This window comes from Lepus europaeus, chromosome 23 (genome assembly GCF_033115175.1).
Source record: "Lepus europaeus isolate LE1 chromosome 23, mLepTim1.pri, whole genome shotgun sequence".
Lineage (NCBI taxonomy): Eukaryota > Metazoa > Chordata > Mammalia > Lagomorpha > Leporidae > Lepus > Lepus europaeus.
Window position 1 is genome coordinate 15,919,770 of NC_084849.1, and position 27,987 is coordinate 15,947,756.

The 27,987-nt window shown below is 49.9% G+C and overlaps 1 protein-coding gene, 3 non-coding genes and 1 pseudogene across 4 annotated transcripts; 2 read left to right on the top strand and 3 right to left on the bottom strand.

Moving 5' to 3' along the window:
* The first annotated feature begins 286 nt into the window (after positions 1-286).
* LOC133751981 (small ribosomal subunit protein uS2-like) lies at positions 287-1,246 on the top strand (annotated as a pseudogene).
* A 640-nt stretch (positions 1,247-1,886) lies between these two features.
* Positions 1,887-2,027, bottom strand: LOC133752365 (U4 spliceosomal RNA). Its single transcript, XR_009864913.1, has one exon. It is a non-coding gene; the product is annotated as a U4 spliceosomal RNA (small nuclear RNA).
* A 540-nt stretch (positions 2,028-2,567) lies between these two features.
* LOC133752366 (U4 spliceosomal RNA) lies at positions 2,568-2,708 on the bottom strand. The gene has a single exon (XR_009864914.1). It is a non-coding gene; the product is annotated as a U4 spliceosomal RNA (small nuclear RNA).
* Positions 2,709-8,368: 5,660 nt separating this feature from the next.
* LOC133752367 (U4 spliceosomal RNA) lies at positions 8,369-8,509 on the bottom strand. Its single transcript, XR_009864915.1, has one exon. It is a non-coding gene; the product is annotated as a U4 spliceosomal RNA (small nuclear RNA).
* Positions 8,510-8,555: 46 nt separating this feature from the next.
* On the top strand, positions 8,556-27,842 carry SIRT4 (sirtuin 4). The gene is made up of 5 exons (XM_062182269.1): positions 8,556-8,932; positions 15,835-16,332; positions 22,600-22,894; positions 23,006-23,218; positions 27,378-27,842. Exons 1-4 carry the CDS (start codon positions 8,883-8,885, stop codon positions 23,156-23,158), a joined length of 996 nt encoding a protein of 331 aa, XP_062038253.1. The 5' UTR covers positions 8,556-8,882; the 3' UTR covers positions 23,159-23,218; positions 27,378-27,842.
* Positions 27,843-27,987: the final 145 nt, after the last annotated feature.

Below are 27,987 nucleotides of genomic sequence, written 5' to 3' on the forward strand. Positions count from 1 at the left end.
GGCCACAGCAGAGAGCTGGCCTGGCAGAGGGGCAACCGGGACAGAATCCGGAGCCCCGACCGGGACTAGAACCCAGTGTGCCGGCGCCGCAAGGCGGGGGATTAGCCTATTGAGCCGCAGAGCCAGCCCTAAATAAACAAATCTTAAAACAAACAAACAAACAAACAAAACCACATATGTGATGCTGGCGCTGTAGTCACTGGCTCTACCCACTACACCACAGCACCAGCCCCAATAAAATAAATCTTTAAAAAAAAAGTGTATGTTTGCTTTCCGCGCTACCTGGCAAGGGGTCCATACGGCGTTGTTCTTGGTTCCCGGCGTAACTTAAAGGGAAGCTGTCACAATGTCCGGAGCCCTTGATGTCCTGCAAATGAAGGAGGACGTCCTCAAGTTCCTTGCAGCAGGAGCCCACCTAGGTGGCACCAACCTTGACTTCCAGATGGAACAGTACATCTACAAAAGGAAAAGTGATGGCATCTACATCATCAATCTGATGAGGACCTGGGAGAAGCTTCTGTTGGCAGCTCGTGCTGTTGTGGCCATTGAAAACCCTGCTGATGTCAGTGTGATATCCTCCAGGAACACTGGCCAGAGAGCTGTGCTGAAGTTTGCTGCTGCCACTGGAGCTACTCCCATTGCTGGCCGCTTCACTAACCAGATCCAGGCAGCCTTCCGGGAACCATGGCTTCTGGTGGTTACTGACCCTCAGGCTGACCACCAGCCTCTCACGGAGGCCTCTTACATGAACCTGCCTACCATTGCTCTGTGTAACAAAGACTCTCCTCTGCGCTACGTGGACATTGCCATCCCGTGCAACAACAAGGGAGCCCACTCAGTGGGTCTGATGTGGTGGATGCTGGCCCAGGAGGTTCTGCGCATGCGTGGTACCATCTCCTGTGAACACCCCTGGGAGGTCATGCCTGATCTCTACTTCTACAGAGATCCTGAAGAGATTGAAAAAGAAGAGCAGGCCGCCGCTGAAAAAGCTGTGAACAAGGAGGAGTTTCAGGGTGAATGGACGGCCCCAGCGCCTGAGTTCACTGCTACTCAACCTGAGGTTGCAGACTGTCTGAAGGCGTGCAGGTGCCCTCTGTGCCCATTCAGCAGTTCCCCACTGAAGACGGAGTGCTCAGCCAGCCACTGAAGACTGGTCTGCGGCGCCCACTGCTCAGGCCACCGAGTGGGTGGGAACAACCACTGAGTGGTCTTAAACTCTTGTCATGGAAATGAGGTTGACGGAAAATAAACACCAGTTTCTACAGACCAAAAAAAAAAAAAAAAAAAGTGTGTGCTTGTCATAAATTTTTTATTTAAAAAAGGCCAGAGCGGTGGACATTGTGGTGCAGCGGGTTAAACTGCCACTTGAGATGCCGGCATCCTGCATCAAAGTGCCCGGGATTGAGTCACTCCTGTGCTTCCAATACAGCTTCCTGCTAACCGGCATTCTGGGAGGCAGCAGGTGATGGCTCAAGTATTTGTGTCTCTGCTACACACAAGAGACCAAGGTGGAGTTCTAGGTTCCTGGATTTGACCTGGTCCAGCTCCACCTGCTGTGGGCATTTGGAAATGACTCAGTGGGTGGAAGATTCTCTCTCTCTCTCTATCTCTACCTTTCAAATAAACAAAAGACAGTCCAAATATAATTGTTAAAAGGAGAGCGATTAAGAATCCAGCCATACTGAATTCCAAATGGGCAGGGAGTGAGTTGAGAGAGGGTTTTGGGGTTTGGACCACCAGGGCATCATCTGACATCCTGATCAACACAAGAAATGTCCAGCAGGGAACAAAATCTAGGAATAACACTTAGCGGCACACTTTACAAAACCACGTTAATACCTCAGGACCACGGGATAGTCTGCTTTTAAAGAACACAAAATGTTCAGTCTCCGTAGAGACTGTCAAAAATTGCCAATGCCGACTATATTTCAAGTCGTCACGGCGGGGTATTGGGAAAAGTTTTCAATTAGCAATAATCGCGCCTCGGATAAACCTCATTGGCTACGATACTGCCACTGCGCAAAGCTGACGGTTCTCCCGCCCACCCCGCCGTCCCATGGGCGCCAACGGTCTTCACAGTGACGGTGAGTAACTCCCCTCGCGCCCGTGGACGCGGGACGCCGCCACTCGAGAAGCTCTGTTTCATGTCCAAAGCCCCGAGTAGTTTCTTACTATTGGCCCACCAGCTGGGTGGGGAGTCTGATTTTTGTAACAGTCACAACACTCGCGTGGGATGCCGGGGAATCTTATGCAAATAACCATGACGTCACACAGGAGGCAGGGCTGAGGAGAGAACTCTTAGGGGACAGAATAAAGGTAAGCACCGGACTGGTTCAATCCGGAACGGGGAAGGCGAGATGCAGAGCAGAAAGCCAGTGTGTGAGCACAACTGACCCTGACAAGGCAGCTTAATAGGAAGAGTCAGGCAATTGGGACCAGTAGGCACATCGCTGCAAGCGTGAACCATCAACTGCAAGAAATGTCCACCAGAGAACAAAATCTAGAAATTACACTTAACACCTCCGAGATACAGGAAATTCTGTTTTTAAAGAACACAAGAGATTCAGTCTCCGTAGAGACTGTCAAAAATTGCCAATGCCGACTATATTTCAAGTCGTCACGGCGGGGTATTGGGAAAAGTTTTCAATTAGCAATAATCGCGCCTCGGATAAACCTCATTGGCTACGATACTGCCACTGCGCAAAGCTGACATCTCTCCCGCCCCGCCACCGTCCCCAAGCATCCGCGTTCCCGTTACAGAAAGGCGACTTTGCGGTTCACGGAAAAACCCCGATTATTGTTCCTTTGGCATTGACATAGCACACGAAGACGCTCTGGAAACATAAAGGCGGTTTCTGGATATTCGGCTGTGGTTTCAGGCAACCAAATTTTGGCGTGGAGGAAGCAAAGCATTATGGGAGGGAATATGCTAATAGGCAATTCGGTGGCGGCGAGGGCGCTGGCCGGTCCCCCCGCCTCAGACACCCCTACGCCGTGTGCCCCCCGCCTCAGGCGCCCCTACGCCGTGACCCCCCGCCTCAGGGCCGCTACGCCGTGTGCCCCCGCCTCAGGCGCCCCTACGCCGTGTGCCCCCGCCTCAGGCGCCCCTACGCCGTGTGCCCCCCGCCTCAGACGCCCCTACGCCGTGTGCCCCCCGCCTCAGGCGCCCCTACGCCGTGTGCCCCCCGCCTCAGGCGCCCCTACGCCGTGACCCCCCGCCTCAGGCGCCCCTACGCCGTGACCCCCCGCCTCAGGGCCGCTACGCCGTGTGCCCCCGCCTCAGGCGCCCCTACGCCGTGTGCCCCCGCCTCAGACGCCCCTACGCCGTGTGCCCCCGCCTCAGGCGCCCCTACGCCGTGACCCCCCGCCTCAGGGCCGCTACGCCGTGTGCCCCCCGCCTCAGACGCCCCTACGCCTCAGGCGCCCCTACGCCGTGACCCCCCGCCTCAGGGCCGCTACGCCGTGTGCCCCCCGCCTCAGACGCCCCTACGCCGTGTGCCCCCGCCTCAGGCGCCCCTACGCCATTGCCCCCCGCCTCAGGGCCGCTACGCCATGTGCCCCCCGCCTCAGGCGCCCCTACGCCGTGTGCCCCCGCCTCAGACGCCGTGTGCCCCCAGTCTTGGAGGCCCCCGCCATGCCTTCTACCTGAGCCGCGTTCTCGTGGGTGGGAGTTTGTTTATCCGCGGTTCTCCTCCTGTGGACACTTGCGTGGCTCCCACCTTCCGGCTCTTGCGGATCAACGCTGCTGCTCTCGGCTGTGCGAGCAGCAGTGTGAATTTCTGGTCTTTTAAAGATGTGCTTATTTACCTGAGAGGCAGAGTTAGGGGTGCATTTCGGTTCTTAATTCCTTTGTGCGTGCACCTAACTGGAATAGCTGGGTCAAGTAGCGATTCTCTGTCTAATCCAAAAAGGTTTCCGAAAGTCTGTTTCCAAAGAACCGTCCACGGCATGTGAAATCAAGTGACCTCACCGCTGCTGCCTGTTCACCTGGGCCAAGAGAGAAGACGGCCAGAACCCTGCGTTTGGGCCTGTTTCCTTCCTGAACCATGTGTTCCAAATTATTATTATTATTATTTAGATTTTATTTTATTTATTTGAGAGAGAGAGTTACAGACAGTGAGAGGGAGAGACAGAGAGAAAGGCCTTCCGTCCGTTGGTTCACTCCCCAAATGGCCATCACAGCCAGAGCTGTGCCAGTCCGAATCCAGAAGCCAGGTGCTTCTTCCAGTCTCCCACACGGGTGCAGGGGCCCAAAAACGGGCCATCTTCTGCTGCTTTCCCAGGCCACGGCAGGGAGCTGCATCAGAAGAGCAGCCGGGACTAGAACTGGCGCCCATATGGGATGCCAACGCCACAGGCAGAGAATTAACCTACTGCGCCACAGTGCTGACCACCCAAATTACTTTGATTTTGATTTTTGCTAGTCATTAAGAGATCTTCAACTCCAAGAAAGTGGTGTTTTCCTCACTGCTTTATTGTGTAAGAAAAAAAAAAAATCCAAACACAAGAAATTGAAAGACCTGCTCAGTGAGGGTTCATGTAGTCCTCATCTAGATATGAAACTGCTATTCCTGAATGCCTGTTTGATGCTGGTGTGTATTCATTTATGCCTCAGCACTAACTGCCAGGATAGGAAAAACCAGCAGAAGGAAGAGCAGCAATCTGGTTAATTTCGATTATTTTACTGTGATCCTGCTGAGGATTTGATTCTGGACGATTATGAGGAACATAAAGACTAAAGACTAGGGCGGCACTGTGGCACAGAAGGTTAAGCCTCTGTCTGCAGTGTTAGTATCCCTTGTGGGTGCGCTTTGAAGTCCCGGCTGCTCCACTTCTGATGCAGCTCCCTGCTAATGGCCTGGGAAAGCAGCAGAGGATGGCCCAAGTGCCTCGCTATGTGGGAGACCCAGAAGCTCCTGGCTTTGGCCTCGCCCAGCCTCAGCCATTGTGGCCATCATTGCTGCCATGTGTGGAGTGAACCAGCAGATGGAAGATCTCTTTCTCTTTTGCTGTATCTCTGCCTTTCAAATAAATAAAATAAATAAATCTTAAAAAAAAAAAAAAGTACTAAAGACTAGTCTCTCAAGGGTATCAGAGGAACAGCCCAGCCTTTGAGACTGTCTTCAGTGCATGGTTTATTAAACTCTGCCAGTAGCTATCGCAGGAAACTGTTTCACCCACTGGCTTGGATGACTCCAGTCTCCATGCATGACTTTTCAGCATTATAAGAAAAACAGACCCAGGGAACTTCTTCCCAAATGTGAGATTCCATGGGGCCTAAAAGGACATTAATCCTGTATTCCCAGCCAGTGTCTGTTAATGGTGCTCATTCCACTTGGGGAATTTAAAAATAAAAGACAGTTTTGGGCTGGCGCCGCGGCTCACTTGGCTAATCCTCTGCCTGCGGCGCCAGTACTCCGGGTTCTAGTCCTGGTCGGGGCACCGGATTCTGTTCCGGTTGCTCCTCTTCCAGTCCAGCTCTCTGCTGTGGCCTGGGAGGGCAGTGGAAGATGGCCCAAGTGCTTGGGCCCTGTACCCGCATGGGAGACCAGGAGGAAGCACCTGGCTCCTGGCTTTGGATCGGCTGTGCCGGCCACAGTGGCCATTTGGGGGGTGAGCCAACGGAAGGAAGACCTTTCTCTCTGTCTCTCTCACTGTCTAACTCTGCCTGTCAAAAAAAAAAAAAAAAAAAGACAGTTTTGAAATTTTTCATAATGAAATTGGGGTGGGGCCTGGGTCGTCGGAGAGCAACTTAAACTCCCTCCTGCAACACCAGCATCCTATATGAGAGCCGGTTTGAGTCTCAGCTGCTCCACTCCCCATCCAGCTCCCTACTAACGTTCCTGGGAACGCAGAGGAAAATGGCTTGGGCCCCCATCACCACTTGGGAGACCTGCATGGAGCTCCTGGCTCCTGACTTGGGCCTGGTCCAGCCCCAGCGTTGTGGCCATTTGGAGAGTGAACCAGCAGACGGAAGATCTCTGTCTAACTCTCCCTTCCTCTACCTTTCAAGTAAATAAATAAATGAAAAAAAAAATTAATTAAAATGGGTTGGGGAGGAGAATGTCAATGTTTTGATATTCTTGTGGGTTTTTTTCTAAATATTTATTTATTTGAGTTACAGAGAGAGCAAGAAGGAGAGAGAGAGAGAGAGAGAGAGAGATCTTTCATCAGCTGGTTCACTCCCCGACTAGCCGCAACAGCTGGAGTTGTGCCTATCCAAAGCCAGGAGTTTCTTCTGGGTCTCCCACTTGCATGCAGGGGCCCAAGGACTCCGACCATCTTCCACTGCTTTCCCAGGCCACAGCAGAGAGCTGGATCAGAAGTGGATCAGCTGGGACTCGAACTGGCGTCCATATGGGATGCCGGCACTGCAGGCTGGTGGCTTTACCTGCTATGCCACAGCGCCGGCCCCTCTCATGGGTTTTTATCAAATACTGTTGAGAACTGAAAATGTCATCAGTTTTTTGACTACCATTTTGGTCCTTTCAGCCAATGTGGTCAGGGTAACTAGAGCAGAAATGTGTATCAGCCTATGCTATGGATCCTGACTTGTCCCAACTGCTGCTTGGAGCTACTGTTCCCAAACTGCTGCACTGAGTCATTTACCAATATTCACCTCCCTACATAAACAAGAGGACTAGCAGTCAGTCTATGGCTTCCATTTTATTTCTCTGGGCTTCAGTTCACTGTGCAACGGTAGGTGGAGCCAAATCGCCACTGGATTATCCTCTAAAACACTAACAGGGACAGGAGTTTGGTGCGGTGGTTAAGCCACCACTTGGGACTGCATCCCATCTCAGAGTGCCTGGGGTAGAGTCCCAGCTGCACTTTGGGTCCCGGCTCTGTTTCTGATTCCAGCTTCCTGCCAACGTGCACTCTGGGAGGCAGCAGGTGATGCCACAAGGACGTGGGTCCCTGCCACCTGCATGGCAGACCTGGATGGAGTTCCTGGGTCCTGGCTTTCACCTGGCCCAGCTCTGGCTATTGTGGCCATTTGGGGAGTAGAAGATTTCTCTGCCTTTCAAATAAACAAGTATTAAAAGTTAAAAATTTTGAATATATATTTTTGTTTTTTAAAAAAGATTTTTTATTTATTTGAGAGGTAGAGTTATAGACAGAAGGAGAGACAGAGAGAAAGGTCTATCTGACTTGGGCCCCTGCAACCCGCATGGGAGACCCTGGAGAAGCTCCTGGCTTTGGGCCATTTGGAGAGTGAACCAGCAGATGGAAGATCTCTATTTCTGTAATTCTGCCTTTCAAATAAATAAATTTTAAAAACGCAATTAAGGCCGGCACCGTGGCTTAACAGGCTAATCCTCCGCCTTGCGGCACCGGCACACCGGGTTCTAGTCCCGGTTGGGGCTCCGGATTCTATCCCGGTTGCCCCTCTTCCAGGCCAGCTCTCTGCTGTGGCCCGGGAAGGCAGTGGAGGATGGCCCAGGTCCTTGGGCCCTGCACCCGCATGGGAGAGCAGGAGAAGCACCTGGCTCCTGGCTTCGGATCAGCGAGATGCGCCGGCTGCAGCGGTCATTGGAGGGTGAACCAATGGCAAAAAGGAAGACCTTTCTCTCTGTCTCTCTCTCACTATCCACTCTGCCTGTAAAAAAAATAAAAAAAAATAAAAAACGCAATTAGATGAAGCCAGAATGTGGGACAATCTGCATTTCTTGAACTTTTCAGAATATTGGTGTTGTGAAGGGGAAAAAAAAAAGAGAACTGATCTAGATTTTTATTTTTTACATTTTAATTAATTTTAATTAATATTTTAAATTATATATATATATATATATATATATATATATATATATTTGATCTCCCATCTCCCATCTCCCATCTAGCTGTCACTCCCTGAATGGAGACAATGGCCCGGGCTGGTCCAGACTGAGGCCTGGAACCAGGAACTCCATCTGTTTGCTTGGCAGTCGTCTATGTCGACTGTGAACTCTGAAGCAAGGGCTGGGTCTAATTTACCCCTGGAGCCATCTTGCCCAGTGCTGCTCGCTGCCACCACCTTAGTCCCCGGCGAACACATCCTTTGCCTCAGGCCTCAGGTCGAAGGAGTGGCCGGAGGGTGGACAGAGCAGGTGCTGCTGGGAGTGCCATGGCCAGAGGTACAACTCCTGAGGCCCTCTTAGCCGCCTGGCTCTTCCCAATGGGACAAGACTGGGGAAAACTGGCATTAGCACAAATCAACACAGAGAGAACCTCGGCTGACCTGGACGACAAAGCCCGAGGCCGCCAGCGCTCTAAATTCCGGAGAATCTTGCTGGAATACATTGAGCCACCTAGATACCTACAAAAACAACACTACAACCAAGAACAGACGTTAACAAGCTTTTCTGGCTTTTGACCACATATATCCAGTCCCCGTAGGAGACTGTCAAAAATTGCCAATGCCGACTATATTTCAAGTCGTCACGGCGGGGTATTGGGAAAAGTTTTCAATTAGCAATAATCGCGCCTCGGATAAACCTCATTGGCTACGATACTGCCACTGCGCAAAGCTGACGGTTCTCCCGCCCACCCCGCCGTCCCATGGGCGCCAACGGCCTTCACAGTGACGGTGAGTAACTCCCCTCGCGCCCGCGGACGCGGGACGCCGCCGCTCGAGCAGCTCTGTTTCAGTCCCGTACGCCTAAGCCGTTTCTCGTTGTTGGACCCCCGGCCACGACGCGGAGTCGGTCTGAAAGGGGAGACAAATATCCAACGCTACCTCAGGCGTGAGCCGCGCCTCAGGAACCAAGGTTCAGACTCTTACCAGGAAGGGTCGACAGGGGGCGCTGCTACACGAGCGAGTCCCTCAGCGGCGAGGCCCAGAGGATTGTGGGGCTTGTAGTTTTTCTCGCGTCACTTCAGCCTGGCGGACTACACTTCCCAGAATGCACCCTCTAGCCAGGCCGTCCCGCTGTCCGAAGAGAAGCTGTGGAAGGTGAGTGTGTTGTGTGCGGTCTCGGGGCGCCAGACTCCGGGTGCGCTTGGTGGCTCGGGTGTCGCTGAGGAGTGTCCGAGGGAGGTCGGGCCGCGCGTGCAGCCTGGTTTTCACGGCCAAGTCTGAGAAGCGGGGTCTGCGTGGGGGCTGAGCGAGAAACAAAGTGGCCCGCTGCTCGTACTAGTGGAGAAATGTGGGCATTCTCGTTTACAGATTTAGGAAGGGGGCTTGTATGGGACCGCACCTCCACCCCGCAGGGATGTGTAACTGCACGAATATAAATACATTGAGACGTAGTCGTGAGTGATGGAGCAATGCTAAGGGTCCTGGGGTGAGCCGTTAACAAGGAACTCATCTGACATCAATTATTTTCTTCCCTACACCGCCCCACTCCCCTGTTTATAACCAAAATATAATTTCCCATGGCTACTCTGATTCCCAGCCTTGGTGGATTCCCAGCCATTTGAAGCTAATTTCCATTTGAGGGATGTGGCAAGGTACAATTCTGGCACAGGGTCTTTTTTTTTTTTTTTTTTTTTGACAAGAGTTATAGACTCCCCAAATGGCCACCACGGCCGGTGCTGCTCTGATCCGAAGCCAGGAGCCAGGTGCTTCCTCCTGGTCTCCCATGCGGGTGCAGGGCCCAAGCACTTGGGCCTTCCTTCACTGCCTTCCCGGGCCACAGCAGAGAGCTGGCCTGGAAGAGGGGCAACTGGGACTAGAACCCGGCACCCATATGGAATGCCAGCACCCCAGGCAGAGGATTAACCAAGTGAGCCATGGTGCCGGCCTGGCACAGGTTCTTAAGAGCTATGGAAGATTGGCTTATAGTCCAGTGTGTAAGCAAGATTTTATTGTGTGGAAGGTATTGGAGATTCTTGACCAAAAATGAATGATTCAAAACATAATGACAATAATAATAATTTTTAAAAAGGTGGGTTTGTTATTTCAGGTTGAACTCATAGGATCCAGAAGGGTGAGGGTGTGCTGGAATCAGTCTATACTGGGGGACAGCCAGTTAAATGCTCACAAATTCAATAGCCATTGGTATCCTGTAGCCTGAAATTGGCCATGGTTCTTTTCTTTTCTTTTCTTTTCTTTTCTTTTCTTTTCTTTTCTTTTCTTTTCTTTTCTTTTCTTTTCTTTTCTTTTTTTACAGGCAGAGTGGATAGTGAGAGAGAGAGACAGAGAGAAAGGTCTTCCTTTTTGCCATTGGTTCACCCTCCAATGGCCGCTGCGGCCGGCGCCTCTCGCTGATCCGAAGCCAGGAGCCAGGTGCTTCTCCTGGTCTCCCATGCGGGTGCAGGGCCCAAGGACCTGGGCCATCCTCCACTGCCTTCCCGGGCCATAGCAGAGAGCTGGCCTGGAAGAGGAGCAACCGGAACAGAATCCGGTGCCCCGACCAGGACTAGAACCTGGTGTGCCGGCACCACAAGGCAGAGGATTAGCCTGTTAAGCCACGGCGCCAGCCAACCATGGTTATTTTCTATGAATTCTTTTTAAACATTTATTTATTTATTCATTTGGAAGTGTTACACAGAGGGAGAGGCAGAGAAAGAAAAGTCTTCCATCCGTTCTCTACCCAAATGGCTGCAGCAGTGGAGCTGGACCAGTCGGAGGCCAGCAGCTTGGAGCTTCTTCCAGGTCTCCCACGTGGGTGCAGGGGTCCAGGGACTCGGGCCGTCTTCCACTGCTATCCTAAGCACATTAGCAGGGAGCTGGATCGGAGGAGCAGCAGCCGAGACTCGAATCGGAGCCATATGGGATGCCAGCACTGTAGGTGGAGGCTTTACCTGCTATGCCACAGCGCTGGTTCCTCGATACATTCTTGAGTTAGATTTTGAAGCTGGCTCACATCCTTCCAAGTTTTGCAAAGGATTGATTTGGATTACAAAGTAAAATTATAAATTTTATAATTTATATAAGCATATATATAAGATATGCTTGTTCCTTGTGGGATCAGTTCAAGGTACTGAAGTGATTTAATTCAGTATCAGTAGGTTGTTCTGCCAAGCATGGATCCTGCCACCTGGGAGCAGTGTGGTCCAGACAGATCACTTTCTTAGCTGACATGAAAACCTGTGCTCCTCTCCAGATCTCTGCTCTGGTGCCTGGATATTCTTACCCTCTGTGAAAAAGCACTGCACGAATTTCTGACAAATTCTTACTCTCCAGATCTTTATCAGTGTCTGTTGGCTCTCATTACCCTCCTGATATTCCTGTTTCAGTGACCAACTTTGCTGATTTTTTTTGAAAAGATTTATTTAGGGGCCAGCACTATGCCATAGTGGGTAAAGCTAACGTCTGCAGTGCTGGCATCCCATATGGGCACCAGTTGGAGCCCTGGCTGCTGCACTTCCATTCCAGCTCTCTGCTGTGGCCTGGGAAAGCAGTAGAAGATGGCCCAAGTCTTTGGGCCCCTGCACCCATGTGGGAAACTTGGAGAAAGCTCTTGGCTTTGGATCAGCCCAGCTCTGGCTGTTGCGGCCATTTGGGGACTGAACCAGCGGATGGAAGACCTCTCTCTCCCTCTGCCTCTGCCTCTCTGTATCCCTGCCTTTCAAATAAATGTTTATATATATATATACATGTATATATACATGTATATATATATATAAACTCAGTGGAAAAAAAAAGATTTATTTAGTTGAAAGGCAGAGTTAGAGAGAGGCAGAGGCAGAGGGTTCTGTCTACTGGTTCACTCTCCAGATGGCTGCAATGGCTGGTGTTGGGCCAGGCTGAAGCCAAGAGCTAGGAGCTTCATTCAAGACTTCCACATGGGCAGTGGGAGCTCAAGGACTTGGGCTGTCTTCTACTGCCTTCTCAGAGCATTAGCAGGGAACTGGATCAGAAGTAGAGCAGCCAGGTCTCTAGCCGACATTCATATGGGATGCCAGTGTTGCAGGCAGCGGCTCAGCCCATTTAACCTCAACACCCAACTTTGCTGATTATTAGTGCCTTTAGGTTGGTGGCTTACTATATATATAAATTGTAAGGTCTTCAAATCTCACCAGAAACCTGCTCCCAAGTGCAATTTAGTGTGGACTGTTTACAGGAAATAAGGAAGCTACCCAAGATTTTCTTTATCTGTGGATTCTTGCTGTAGACTTTCTTCTTTCTCTTTCTTTTCCTCTTTGTGTGTGTGTGTCTCTCTCTCCCCCTCTTCCTTCTCCTTCCTTCCTTTTTTTTTTTCCCCTTAAGATTTATTTATGTATTGGAAAGTCTGAGTTAGAGAGGAGGAGAGAGATTTTCCAACCATGGGTTCACTGCCCATATGGCTGCAATGGCAGGGGCTGGGCTAGCCCAAAGCCAAGAGCTTCTTCCAGGTCTTCCATGTGGGTAGCAGGGGCCCAAGCACTTGGGCCATCCTCTGCTGCTTTTCCTAGGCTATTAGCAGGGAGCTGAATTGGAAGTGGAGCAGCTGGGACATGAGCTGGCCCCTACTGAAGATGCCAGCGTTGCAGGCAGCAGCTTTACCTGCAGTGCCGCGACACTGGCCCCGACACTGTTTCTTTTTAACTTGAGTACACTCCTTTTCTTTGCTTCAGTCATCTCCAGCCTATGGTTTCAAGTTTGTCTATATTTTTTAGATCTAGTCCATGTTTCTCTCTGTACTGTTGATAAGTATGTGACCTCGCTTCTTACTTTTGTTTAGATGTAGGACAACATGAAGGAACTACACTCAGAAGTCACTTGCCCTAGCTCACTTTGTACATTTAATTTCAAATATGTCTTCTCCAAATACTATATGGCTGCTGATATGTCTAGATATTGGAATTCTGTATACCTTTGAGATAAAACATTCCATGTTTTTGCTTCTCTTTAAACTTATCCTCATTATTTTCTTTTCTTCTTACTTTATTATCATGCATATCTCTTAAGCTGCTAAAATTCAAAGCATTTTTTCTTCATCTCATGGTTTTGGCCTTTCTGACCTTCCAGTCTCTGGGTACCCCAGGGCATCTGCAGTGTACATATGCCTCTGAGAGGCAGAGCGAGTGCTCCCATCTGTCATTTCACCTTCCAAATGCCCACAATGGCTGGAGCTGGGCTCTGGGGCTAAAGCCAGAAGTTGGAGATGCAATCTAGGCGTCCCATGTGGGTGATACGAGCCCAGCCACGTAAGCCATCACTGCTGCCCCCCAGGGTCTGCATTAGAAGGAAGCCAGTCAGGAGCCAGAGCTGAGCGCTGAACTCAGATACTGTGACAAGGACATGCGCATAAATGGGGACAGGGACACTAGGATAAATGCCCACTGCGAAGGAATTACTTTTTAATGTTTTAAAAATGGTTTTGTAGTCCCAGCCATGAACCCATCACCCAGTGTCAACAATGAATGTTTCTTGCTTAATCTTTTCCATTTATATATTCCTTTTCAAAAATTAATTTATTTATTTGAAAGAGTTACACAGAGAAGGAGAGGCAGAGAGAGATCTTCCATCCGCTGGTTCACTCCCCAATTGGCTGCAGTGGCCAGAGCTGCGCTGATCCAAAGCTGGGAGCCAGGAGCTTCTTCCGGGTCTCCCACATGGGTGTAGGGGCCCAAGGACTCGGGCCATCTTCTACTGCTTTCCCAGGCCATAGCAGAGGGTTGGATTGGAAGTAGAGCAGCTGGGACACGAACTGGCGCCCATGTGGGATGCCAGCACTGCAGGCTGCGGCTTTACCCACTAAGCCACAGCACTGGCCCCCATTCCTAACTACTTTGTTCCCCATACTCCTTATATTATTTTGAAAGAAGTAGGCCGGCGCCGTAGCTTAACAGGCTAATCCTCTGCCTTGCGGCGCCGGCACACCAGGTTCTAGTCCTGGTTGGGGCGCCGGATTCTGTCCCGGTTGCCCCTCTTCCAGGCCAGCTCTCTGCTATGGCCCGGGAAGGCAGTGGAGGATGGCCCAAGTCCTTGGCCCTGCACCCGCATGGGAGACCAGGAGAAGCACCTGGCTCCTGGCTTTGGATCAGCGAGATGCGCCGGCCGCAGCGGCCATTGGAGGCAAAGGAAGACCTTTCTGTCTCTCTCTCTCACTATCCACTCTGCCTGTCAAAAAAAAAAAAAAAAAAAGTCCTTCCATATACATCATTTCATCCAAAACTGCAGCATGTTACTCCATAGAATGAGGACTTCTTTTTTAAGAATTATAGTACCATTTGTTAGACATTTTAAAAACAATTTATTAATATTAATATCCAGTTAATGTTCAACTTTCCAGTTGTCTTTTAAATGTCATTTTTAAACTTATTTATTTTGAGAGGTGGAGAGAGAGAGAGACCACACGCCCATCTGCTGGTTCACTCCCAAATGTCCCCAACAGCAGTGGGGGTTGGAAGACAGCTGGGAGCTGGGAAATCAATGCAAATTTCCCATGTGGGTGACCGGAACCCAACCAATACTTGAGCCATCAGCACTGCCTCTCAGGGTGTGTATTAGTGAGAGGCTGGAGTCAGGAGCCAGAGCCAGGTATCAAACCTGTGCACTCCAGTGTGGGTTCACTCCCCAAATGCAAACAATAGCTGGGTCTGGGCTAGGCCAACTCAGTCTGGGCCTCCCATGGGGGTAGCAGGGACCCAACCACGTGGGCCATCACCTGCTGTCTCCCAGGGTGTGCATTAGCAGGAAGCTGGAATCAGAAGCAGAGCGGGGACTTGATCCATAGCACTTACCTTCCTTTATTGTGTATGTTTCATAGAAGTGGAATTATGTTTGTCATTTTGTGACTGACTTCTAACACTTAGCAAAATGTATTTGGTGTTTATCTGTGTTATAGCATGTAACAGAAGTTCATTCATTTTTATAGCTGAATAGTATTCCATTGTATGGGTAGACCACATTGTGTCTACCCTTTCATCTATTGCTGGTTACCTTTGCTTTTTTTTTTTTTTTTTTTTTGACAGGCAGAGTGGACAGTGAGAGAGAGAGAGACAGAGAGAAAGGTCTTCCTTTGCCGTTGGTTCACCCTCCAGTGGCCACCGCGGCTAGCGCACCGTGCTGATCCGAAGGCAGGAGCCAGGTGCTTCTCCTGGTCTCCCATGGGGTGCAGGGCCCAAGCACCTGGGCCATCCTCCACTGCCTTCCCGGGCCACAGCAGAGAGCTGGCCTGGAAGAGGAGCAACCGGAACAGAATCCGGTGCCCCGACCAGGACTAGAACCCGGTGTGCCAGCGCCGCAAGGCGGAGGATTAGCCTGTTGAGCCATGGCGCCGGCTACCTTTGCTTTTAAAACCAGTTTCTTGGCCGGCGCCGTGGCTTAACAGGCTAATCCTCCGCCTTGCGGCACCGGCACACCGGGTTCTAGTCCCGGTTGGGGCTCCGGATTCTATCCCGGTTGCCCCTCTTCCAGGCCAGCTCTCTGCTGTGGCCCGGGAAGGCAGTGGAGGATGGCCCAGGTCCTTGGGCCCTGCACCCCATGGGAGACCAGGAGAAGCACCTGGCTCCTGGCTTCGGATCAGCGAGATGCGCCGGCTGCAGCGGCCATTGGAGGGTGAACCAATGGCAAAAAGGAAGACCTTTCTCTCTGTCTCTCTCTCTCACTATCCACTCTGCCTGTCAAAAAAAAAAAAATTTTTTTATTTATTTGAGAGGGAGAGACAGAGAGAAAGGTCTTGCTGGTTCACTCCCCAAATGGCTGCAACAGCCAGAGCTGAGCCGATCCAAAACCAGGAGCTTCTTCTGGGTGTCCCACATGGGTACAGGGGTCCAAGGACTTGGGCCATCCTCTACTGCTTTCCCAGGCTAGCAGAGAGCTGGATCAGAAGAGGAGCAGCCGGGACTAGAACCAGCGACCATATGGGATGCCAGCGCTGCAGGTGGAGGATTAACCTACTGTGCCACAGCACCAGCCCCTCAGTAAATCTTTTTTAAAAATATACCAAATTAGTTTCTCACATGAGATTTCTTTTTCTTTAGGATGCGGATGAACTGTGGGTTGACTTTCAGGTCAGGAAAAGGCCATTGGATCCCCAACCTCAGCCGGCAGTGCTCACATGGATCCGTTGAGTTATTTGTGCCACCAAGTCCTCCTCTGGATCCTGAAAAGGTCAAAGAATTACAGCGCTTCATCACTCTTTCCAAGAGAGTCCTTGTGATGACTGGGGCAGGAATCTCCACCGAGTCGGGGATTCCAGACTACAGGTCAGAGAAGGTGGGACTTTATGCACGCACTGACCGGAGGCCTATCCAGCATAGTGACTTTGTACGGAGTGCTCCCATCCGCCAGCGGTACTGGGCGAGAAACTTTGTGGGCTGGCCTCAGTTTTCCTCCCACCAGCCGAACCCTGCACACTGGGCTCTGAACAAGTGGGAGAAACTTGGAAAGCTGCACTGGTTGGTGACCCAAAACGTGGATGCCTTGCACACCAAGGCAGGGAGTCAGCGCCTGACTGAGCTCCATGGATGCATGCACAGGTGCAGGATGGTCTGAATTGCTTGAACACAAAGATGCCTGTTATTGCACGAGAGCAAGGGACCTTGGCTGTCTTGGTCATGGTCATCTTGGTTTGACCTTGAGAGAGAGATTTGGGGGCAAGTTGTGTTTTTGGAGTTGATGCCAGTAAACTCAAGGATTGGAAACAGAGAACAGGGAAGGGGAAAAAAAAAAACCTAGAAAGAGTGCATTTGTGAGTGAGCTGCTGCTTTGGGGAGCTGGAGCTCAATCTTGTGAGTGACCTTGTTTTAGTCCCTTTTTTGTTATTGAAACAAAATACCTGCAGTTGAGTCACTTATGAAGAAAGAAGCTGGGGTCTGTGTGTGGCACAGTGGATTAAGTTGCTGCTTGGGTCACCACATCTCATTTCGAAATGTCTGGGATGGAGTCCTGCCTCTGCTTCCAATCCAAGTTTCTGCAAATGCCCACTGTCAGAGGCAGCAGATGATGGCTCAAATACTTGAGTCCATGCCACTCATGTAGGAGACATGGATTGAGTTTATGGCTTCTGGCTTTGGCTTGACCCAACCCTGGCCATTATAGACATTTGGGGAGTGAACCAGCAAGTGAAATGCACTTGCTCTCTGTCACTCTGCCTTTCTTTCTCTCTCTCTCTCTCTCTTTTTTTTTTTTTTAAAGATTTGTTTATTTATTGGAAATGCAGAGTTACAGAGAGGCAGAGGCAAATCAGAGAGAGAAAGGTCTTCTATCGGCTGGTTCACTGCCCAAATGGCCACAACAGGTGGAGCTGGGCCCAGGAGCTAGGAGCTTCCTCTGGGTCTCCCACACAGGTGCAGGGCTCAAGGACTTGGGCTATCTTCTACTGCTTTCCCAGGCCATAGCAGAGAGCTGGATCGGAAGTGGAGCAGCTGAGACTAGAACTGGCACCCATGTGGGATGCTGGCACCGCAGGCAGTGGCTTTACCCGCTATGCCATGGCACTGGCTCCTGCCTGTCTTATTAAAAAGATGCTAATTTAGTTTATAATTTCAGAGGCTGAAGATCCAAGACCTGTGGCCCCCTTGGTTTAGCCTCTGGTGAGGGCCCAGCAGTGGATGGTGTCATCAGTGGATGGTGTCATGGCAGGAGGGCTTGTGAGAAGAAGTCACAGGGCCAGCAGGAAGCCAAGGAGCAAGCAGGACCCAGTAATGAACTCCCACTAGGCCCCACTTTTTTTTTTTTTTTTTTTTGACATTTGGAGTGGATAGTGGATGGTTCACCCTCCAATGGCCGCTGCAGCCGGCTCATTGCACTGATCCGAAGCCAGGAGCCAGGTGCTTCTCCTGGTCTCCCATGCGGGTGCAGGACCCAAGCACTTGGGCCATCCTCCACTGCCTTCCCGGGCCACAGCAGAGAGCTAGCCTGGAAGAGGGGCAACCAGGACAGAATCCGGTGCCCTGACCGGGACTAGAACCCGGTGTGCCAGTGCCGCAGGCGGAGGATTAGCCTATTGAGCCGCGGTGCTGGCCAGGTCCCACCTCTTAAATGTTTCATCATTGTCACACTGGGACCTACCTGCCAGCACAGGAACCCTTGGGCTACTAACCACACCCAAACCATGGCAGCTCCTGACTGTCCAGGATGTGCACTGGAATTTTCTCCCTGGAAGTCAAGGAAGCTAAGGTATTAATCCACCACCTCCCATCTCTCATTGGTCACTCTTAGGAACTTGGTTCCGTAACACTGTGCTTCTCCCAAGGAAGCTTCCACAGTCAGAGAGCATCCTAAGTGAGGGAGATGGAGGAAGTTTCAAAGAAAACTGTGTGCAGGTGGATTCCAGGGAGACCTAAGGAAGATATGAGCAAAACACCAGCAGCACATGCTAAGATGGCGGGATGTCTGCTGCCTCCACACAGAGAACACAGTGTAGCCTCTGGCAGGTAGTCAGAACTCCATACATATAGATGACTTGAACACATAGGCAGGGTGTCATGCCTGCATTCCTGGCAATAACTTGTAACTAATAGGAGAGCATTAAAATTTTTTCTTATTTGGAAAAGCAGAGAGATCTCCCACCCACTGGTTCACTCTCCAAATGCCCGCAACAGCCAGTGGATCATCACAACTGCTTTCCAAGGGTGCACCATGATCAAGAAGTCAATGTTTTGACTGACCCTAAATGCCCTGTCTTGGAGGCCACTTTCTTTCTTTCTTTCTTTTTAATTTTTTTATTTTTTTAGGCCCTAGAGATGCTGTTCTGAGGACTGAAATCTGTCTGCCAATCTAAAATAGTTACACGGTGTTTTATGTATGGTGTATATTGGTATGCTATTACGCAGGGATCACAACTACAGTATAAAATGTGGTTGGCTATGTTAGCACAGTGGGTTAAACAGCCAGATGGGATGCCCACATCTCTGAGAGCCTGGTTCAAGTCCCAGATACTCTTTACTACAGCTTCCTGCTAATGTACACCCTGGGAGGCAGCAGGTACAAGTACCCACATGGACAGAGTTCCTGCTACCCACATGGATAAGAGTTCTGGGCTCCTGGCTCAGCCGTGGTCATTGCAGCCATTTGGGGAGTGAGCCAGCAGATGGAAGACCTTAGTCTCTGCCTTTCAAATAATCGTTTTATTTATTTATTTATTTATTTATTTATTGACAGGCAGAGTGGATAGTGAGAAAGAGACAGAGAGAAGGGTCTTCCTTTTTGCTGTTGGTTCACCCTCCAATGGCTGCTGCGGCCAGCGTATCTCGCTGATCCGAAGCCAGGAGCCAGGTGCTTCTCCTGGTCTCCCATGCGGGTGCAGGGCCCAAGCACTTGGGCCATCCTCCACTGCCTTCCCGGGCCATAGCAGAGAGCTGGCCTGGAAGAGGGGCAACCGGGATAGAATCCGGCGCCCCGATCGGGACTAGAACCCGGTGTGCTGGTGCCGCAAGACGGAGGATTAGCCTGTTAAGCCACGGCGCCGGCCTTCAAATAATCATTTTAAAAAGGTGGTCTACTTCATATGTGGGAACTTTGTAATGGTTTGGGAGGGCACAAAAATAACATGTTTAACATTAGCAAATCAATGCAGCTGTTATGTTATGTGGTCCTTGCTGTATGTGCTGTGTATGTTCAAAGAACCTGACTTAGTAAAGATTGGAGTTATTGAGAAAGCCTGTATGGATAAGGGGAGGCTTGAAACTGGCTCAAGTGTGATTAAGCTAAGCGGGAAAAGAGGGCTTTCACGGTGGGGAATCATTTGTTCTGGCCCTGCCAAGGCAACCACAGGTGAGAAATTCAATAATATACAGCAGGCTAATTTCTAAGTTGATAATTCTGAATGGCTCCTGAATGAAGTCATAACTATCCAGCTGGCCCTTGGAAGAACCAAGGCTCCCCACCCGTGTAGCTAAATGAACAGAGCCTGTAGAGCCTGCATGAGTCTGGCCTGACCTCTGGAGGGTGTGGACAGTCCAACTGTCTGGGAAGGCTAGACCCGAATCGTGGTTGCATTTGAAAATCAGTGCAGTCTGGGTCTGTTGGGAGACATCAAAGGGGACTGTGAGTGGTTTCTGAGCAAGAAAAGTGCAGGATAAAAATAGCATTTGAGGAATCCTGAAGGGGACCAGAAAGAATGGGTCGGGAGGTCCGCCTGAAGGAGCCAAGCTAAGGTGCTGTTGAAGGAATTAGAGTTAATGATGCCTAGCGGCTCATGAAATTTTTTTTACGAACATTTCAAGAATTCACAAAAGCCCATATGCCTTCAACCAGATTCAAAGGTTTAATCATGACATCTCCACCTCTCTCTTCTTAAACATTTTTTCTCAGATTTTTATTTTTATTTATTTGAAAGGCAAAGACAGAGAAAAGGAGGGAGAGGAAGAGAGATCTTCTATCTGATGGTTCATTCCCTAAATACTTGTATCAGCCAGGGCTCGGCCAAACCAAAGCCAGGAGACAGGAACTCAACAGGTCTCCCTGTGGGTGGCAGGGACCCAAGTACTTGAGCCATCACCTGCTTCTCTTAGGGTATGTATTAGCAGGAAGCTGGAATCAGGAGTGAAGCCTAGACTTGAACCCAGTCACTGTGATCTCTTTTTTTTTTTTTTTTTTGACAGGCAGAGTGGACAGTGAGAGACAGACAGAGAGAAAGGTCTTCCTTTTCTGTTGGTTCATCCCACAATGGCCACTGTGGCTGGCACACCGCGCTGATCCGAAGCCAGGAGCCAGGTGCTTCTCCTGGTCTCCCATGCGGGTGCAGGGCCCAAGCACTTGGGCCATCCTCCACTGCTTTCCTGGGCCACAGCAGAGAGCTGGACTGGAAGAGGAGCAACCGGGACTAGAACCCGGGGTGCTGGTGTCGCAGGTGGAGGATTAGACTATTGAGCTGTGGTGCCAGCCCCCAAGTGGTGTCTTAATCCCTGTGCCAAACGCCTGCCCCTCCCTATCTCTTCCTCAACATTTTAAAACAAATTCAAGACATCTTGTCATTTCATATGGGGCCTTTAAGGAAGAAAAATAAACATAATCCGATGGCTTACAAGATTAAAAGAAAAATGAGGAACATTTTTTCCCTCAAGGGTTTTGGAAGATAAAGAAGTTAGGGAGGGAAGGTTGAAGGTAGAGACTAAGCTTGACAGACAGTCAAGATCTGGAGATAGAACTAGGGCTTGACAGTCATACAAGAGGGAACCCTTGCACAAGCACTGAGGCAGTGAAAAATAACTTTCTGGATTGGTTTTTTTTGTTGTTGTTGCCAATAACAAAATACAGAGACCTGTGAGTTGTTAAGAAAAGGGGTTTATTTCAGCTCATGAGATCCAAGGTTGAGGGCCCACATATGGTGATGGTCTTCTTCTTGCTGGCAGACTCCCCTGGTGGTTGGTGCAGGGCACTACAGGGTGGGAAACAGTAGCGAGTTGTCTCTTCTGGTCTCTCCCCCTCTTGTACAGCCAACAGAGGATGGTGACAGCAACAATCACAGCGAATGAACAGATCGAAGACTAAAGCGGGGGGGGGGAGCACTGGTTTTTGGTATCAAGGAGATCACTTGGTAAAGCATTTGCAATCATGTTCAGGACAAACGTGAGTTAGCCAAAAGTTAAGTGGGAATATGTAATAAGGAAATAGACATTACTTATTCTACAAGGTTGGCAGTGGAAGGAAGGTGAGAAACAGGGCAGTAGGCTAAATAGATCCTGGAAAAGTATGCTTAAAATGGTGGGGAAGTACATGCATTTGTGGTTCAGACACCACTTGGGACGCCTGTATCCCATGTCAGAGTGCCTGGGTTTGAGTCCTGGCTCCACTCTTTTTTTAAGATTGATTGATTTATTTGAGAGGTAGAATTACAGAGTGTGTGTGTGGGGGGGGACAGAAAGCTGGTTCACTCCCCCAGATAACCACAACTGCCAGAGCTGAGCCAATCTGCAGCCAAGAGCCAGGAGCTTCCTCTGGGTCTCTCCCACGTGGGTGCAGGGGCCCAAGCACTTGGGCCATCTGCTGCTGCTTTCCCAGACCACAACAGAAAGCTGGATGGGAAGAGGAGCAGTGGGACTCGAAGTGGTGCCCATATGGGAGTCCTGCCCTGCATGTAGATGTTTAGCGCACTGTACCACAGCGCCAGCCCCCTGGCTCCACTTGAGCCCTGCTGCTGTGCCTCCTGAGAGGCTCTAGTAGTTGGGCCCCTACCCCCCACAGGGTAGACCTACACATGGTAGTTCCTGGCTCTTGGCTTCAGCCTGGCCCTAGCTCTGTTATGGGCATTTTGGAAATGAAGTGAATGGGAGATCTCTTTTTTTTCTCTCTTTGCCTTTCACATAGTAAAAATTAAATAACAACGGGGTGGGAGCACTGCCAATGGGAAGTGGTGCAGTAGGATAATCCTCCACCTGCAGCTCCCGCATCCCGTATAGGTGCCGGTTCTACTCCCAGCTGCTCCTCTTCCGAACCAGCTCTCCACTATGGCCTGAGAGAACAGTGGAAGATGGCCCAAGTCCTTGGGCCCCTGCACCCACATGGGAGACCTAGAAGCTCCAGACTCCTGGCTTTTTTAAAGCCCAGCTCCAGCCATTGCAGCCATTTGGGGAATGAACCAGTGGATGGAAGACCTTTCTCTCTGCCTCTCCCTCTATCTGTCTGTAACTCTACCTTTCAAAGAATAAATAAAAACAAATGATAAACAATAACAGGGAAACTGTGAATGTGAGGAAAAGCAAGCAGTGATGGAGGGACTGAGAAATGGTTGGGGATGAAACGTCTTGGTAGCTGCATGCTTTCCAAGACAACCTGTTTAGCTGGCTCTTCTTTGGTTTTAGGGTCCTCTGCTTGGATTGTGGTGAGCAGACTCCCCGGGGGCTGCTGCAGGAGCGCTTCAAAGCCCTGAATCGCCACTGGAATGCTGAGGTCCATGGCCTGGCTCCTGACGGTGATGTCTTTCTCTCGGAGGAGCAGGTGCAAAGCTTCCAGGTCCCAGCCTGCATCCGATGTGGAGGCCCTCTGAAACCAGATGTTGTTTTCTTCGGGGACACAGTAAACCCTGACAAAGTTGATTTTGTGCACAGACGTGTAAAAGAGGCTGACGCCCTCTTGGTGGTGGGATCATCCTTGCAGGTAATGGACTTGGTCCTTCAGGTGGGATGGAAGTCCTAGAGGTTCCCCGTTTGGTTTGTTTGTTTTTTTTTCACAAACAGATCTCTTACATAAATCTTCTCCCCGGGGCAGGTGTACTCTGGTTACAGGTTTGTCCTCACAGCCCGAGACAAGAAACTGCCAATTGCAATATTGAACATTGGGCCCACACGGTCAGATGACTTGGCATGTCTGAAGCTGAATGCTCGTTGTGGACAGTTGCTGCCTTTAATAGACCCACACTGACCACAGCCTGATGTTCCTGATCCAGAAACTGGGCCTTTCAACTTGAATCTGCTGCCAAAGGTAAATGCCTTCTCAGGTTCTAGTTACCACGTGACTAAGAGTAGGAAGGTGCACTGACAAAACAGAGAAGGCCCTAAGCTTTTAATGTACGGCCACTCTGAATAAAAACTGTTTTTGTTTTTTTTTGACAGGCAGAGTGGACAGTGAGAGAGAGACAGAGAGAAAGGTCTTCCTTTTGCCGTTGGTTCATCCTCCAATGGCCGCTGCGGCCGGCGCACTGTGACTGGCGCACCACGCTGATCCGAAGCCAGGAGCCAGGTGCTTCTCCTGGTCTCCCATGCGGGTGCAGGACCCAAGGACTTGGGCCATCCTCCACTGCACTCCCGGGCCACAGCAGAGAGCTGGCCTGGAAGAGGGGCAATTGGGACAGAATCCGGTGCCCCAACTGGGACTAGAACCAGGGGTGCCAGCGCTGCAAGGCGGAGGATTAGCCTATTGAGCTGCGGCGCCGGCCAAAAACTGATTTCTTAATATACATTAGGCTATAGTGTACAAAAGACTCTGGTTTTCAAATTCTTGGCACACAGATATTTAAAACACTAAATGGTCTAGAATCTGCCATTGCTTTTCCCCTGTTTTTTTTTTTTTTTTTTTAAATAACAGCTTTATAGAGGTAGAATTCACATACCATAGGTTTACCCTTTAAATGTATACAATTGACTAGTTCTTATTACACTCACAAAGTTGAGCACTGATCAGCACCATCTAACTTGAGAACATTTTCATCATCCCAGGGAGAAAGCTTGCACCCACCAGCAGCCATGCCCTCTTCCCCAGCCCCTGGGACAACTCATCTTTCTGGACATTGATACAGCACGTGCCCCTGTGACTAGTTTCTTCTCTTAGCATAATGTAGTCAAGGTTCATCCATATTTTAACATGTTTGAGTGCTGCATTCCTTTTTATGATTGCACAGTCCACTGTATGGGCACACCATCTTATACATCCATCAGTTAATGGATAGTTGCGATGTTTCCACTTTCGGGCTATTAGAGTAATGTTGCTTTGCACATCTTTGCAGGAACTGATTTGGTCAGAAGGGTAACTGCCACTTTTGCAGGATGGGGAGTTCTAGAGGCTCCCCATTTTGTTTATCTTTTCCTGATCTAGAGAGCTCTGACATGTGTGTTCTCCCTGGGCAGCTGTACTCTGGTTACAGGTTTAACCTCACAGCCTGGGAAAAGAAGCTGTCAGCTACTATAGTGAAGTGGGCAATAATGAACAGTACAAGTTTTTGTGTAGACTTTTTTTTTTAAGATTTATTTACTTATCTGAGAGGTAGAGTTACAGAGAGAAAGGTCTTCCATCTGCTGGTTCACTCTGCAAATGGATGCAATGGCCAGAGCTGGGCCGATCTGAAGCCAGGAGCCAGGAGCTTCTACCTGGCCTCCCATGTGGGTGCAGGGGCCCAAGCACTTGGGCATCTTCTGCTGTTTTCCCAGGCTATAGCAGAGAGCTGGGTGGGAAGAACAGCCAGGACTAGAACTGGAGCTCATATGGGATGCTGGCACCATAGGCAGAGGCTTAGCCTGCTAAGCCACGGTGCCTGCCCCTAGAAATGTTTTTACTTGCTGAGTATATACCTAGTTGAGGAATTGTTGGGCCAAATGGTAACTGTGTTTAACTTTTGAGGAAGGGCTGGCATTGTGGTGGGGAGTGCCTGGAATCAAATGCTGTCTACACTCTCCACTTCCTGCTTCCTGCTTATGCACACTCTAGGAGACAACAAATCATAGCTCAAGTACTTGGGTCCCTGCCACCCACCTGGGAGGCCTGGATGGAGTTCCTGGCTCATAGCTTCAGGCTACCCAGCCTCAGCTGTTGTGGGCATTTGAGGAGTGAACCAGCAGATGGAAGATCTCTCTTCCTGTCACTCTGCCTTTCAAATCAAAATAAAAATTTTTTAATGTTAAGAAAAAAAAACTGGCACATCACTGTTTACAAGGTTATATCTGAGTTGAAAAAATTATCCTCCCATCACTGCTTTTTTTCTCTAATATTTTAATGTGATTATACTTGTAGATTAAAATATTTAAAGGGGCTGGCACTGTGGCACATCAGGTTAGGCCACCACCTGGAATGCCAGTATCCTGTGAGCTCCGTTTTGAGTCCTGGCTGTTCCACTTCCAATCCAGCTCGCTGATAATGTGCCTGGGAAAGCACCTGCTGGCACCTAAGAAAATCTTGCTGCACAACCACTTACTAATGTACTTCTTTTTTTTTTTTTTTAATTTTTTTGACAGGCAGAGTGGACAGTCAGAGTGAGAAAGAGAGAGAAACAGAGAGAAAGGTCTTCCTTTCGCCGTCAGTTCACCCTCCAATGGCCGCTGCGGCCGGCGCATTGCGCTGATCTGAAGGCAGGAGCCAGGTGCTTCTCCTGGTCTCCCTTGCGAGTGCAGGGCCCAAGCACTTGGGCCATCCTCCACTGCCCTCCCGGGCCACAGCAGAGAGCTGGCCTGGAAGAGGGGCAATCGGGACAGAATCCGGTGCCCCGACTGGGACTAGAACCCGGTGTGCCGGCGCCACAAGGCGGAGGATTAGCCTATTGAGCCACAGCGCTGGCCACTAATGTACTTCTAAACTAAATTCCATATTCCTTGAATAATACAAATCTATTATAGAACGTTTAGATGGGGACTGGTGCCGTGGCATAAAACATTAAGCCTCCACCTGCAGTGATGGCATCCCATATGTATGCCAGTTCAAGTCCCAGCTGTTCCACTTCTGATCCAGCTCCCTGCTAATGTGCCTGGGAAAGCAGAAGAAGACCCAAGTACTCAGGCCCTTGATCTGGTCCAGCCCCAGCCACTGTGGCCATTTGGAGAAAGAACCAGTGAAGATTCTCCCCACCTCCCTTCTCTCTCTGTCTCTCTGCCTTTCAATTTCAAATAAATCTTTAAAAAGTAAGTTTAGATGACATAGAAAAATAAGGTGGCCGGCACTGCAGCTCAATAGGCTTATCCTCCGCCTGCGGCGCCGGCACACCGGGTTCTAGTCCTGGTCGGGGCGCCGGATTCTGCCCCGGTTGCCCCTCTTCCAGTCCAGCTTTCTGCTGTGGCCCAGGAGTGCAGTGGAGGATGGCCCAAGTGCTTGGGCCCTGCACCCCATGGGAGACCAGGAGGAAGCACCTGGCTCCTGGCTTCGGATCAGCGCGATGCGCTGGCTGCAGCGCGCCAGCCATTGGAGGGTGAACCAATGGTAAAGGAAGACCTTTCTCTCTGTCTCTCTCTCTCACTGTCCACTCTGCCTGTCAAAAAAAAAAAAAAAAAAAGAAAGAAAGAAAAGGTAATAGGGACTGGCACTGTGGCACAGCGGGTTAAAGCCCTGGCCTGCAATGCCTGCATCCCATATGGGCACTGGTTTGAGTCCCAGCTGCTCCACTCCACTCCAGCATCCCTGCTGATGCTCCTGGGAGAGCAGTGGAGGATGGCCCAAGTCTTTGGGCCCCTGCACCCACAAGGGAGACCCAGAAGCAGCTCCTGGCTCCTGGCTTCAGATCTGGGAGTGAACCAGTAGGTGGAAGACCTATTTCTCTGTCCCTACCTCTCTGTAACTTTGTCTTTAAAATAAATAAGATAAATCTTTAAAAGGAAAAATATATATATATATAACCCCACCACTGAGATAGTGAAAATTTAACATTTAACTAGAATTGTTTTTACAAAACTAGAACAAGCTGTACTGAATGTGTTGTTACATTCTGTTTTCAGGCAACAATATATAGTGGGCATCTTTCCATATCCTAAGTGCTATGGATTTCTGAATGGAAGGCTGATGTTCACATTTCCTTTCTTATTTGTTTTTAAAATTTTATGTATGTATGTATTTGAGAGGCAGAGAATTAAAGAGGGAAAGATCTTCCATCTGCTAATTTCACTCCCTAAATGCCTACAATAGCCAGAGCTAGGCCAGGCTGAAGCCAGGAGCCAGGAACTCCATCTGGGTCTCCCACATGGGTGGCAGACAGAAATACATAAGTCATCATCGGCTGCCTCCCAGGCACATTAGCAGGAAGTAGAAGTAGGAACCCGTTCCTGTGCAATCCAGTATGGGATGCAGGTCTCCCAAGCAGCAGCTTAACCCACTGTGCACCAACACAATCATTCCCTTTACCCACTCCCAACTTATCCTGGCATTAACTTGTATCATTTCTTTTCAGATCCCTAAGAATTCATCCCCTTTTCCTCCAACTAATTGAAGCTCACTGACTGCAGGCTGTAGAGGGCAGCAAACCAACATCTCTGCCAGCCCATCCTAAACCAGGAGGGTTTCAGAGGCAGGAAGGTATTCTGCACGCTGATGAGATCCAAGAAGCAGCTGCTCTTGATGGAAAAATACATTCACTCCCTTGTCATGCTGTCTGGTGGAAGAAACAGCCTGGAAAGTGTGCAGGCCCGACTAGTCTCTAGAGTGCTAACCCAGGGTTCTCACTGATTTAGAGGGTTAAGGCCCAAGGACTTGACTTAATGTAAAATTCCAAATGGTTAAGTGGCTTTAACTGAACCATTTTGATATATATTTTTTTTTTTGAAAAGATGAGCGATGGCTTCAAAGAATGTTTTACTAGCCAATGAATAAAGGAATTATTTTTAAATCACACACTAGTGGCTGTATGTTTATATATATACATTTTACTCAGCTAAAAGAGAATAGGCCTTTATGATCAAGTTCTCTAAAAACTTCTATTATTGGCCGGCGCCGTGGCTCAACAGGCTAATCCTCCGCCTTGCGGCGCCGGCACACCGGGTTCTAGTCCCAGTCGGGGCACC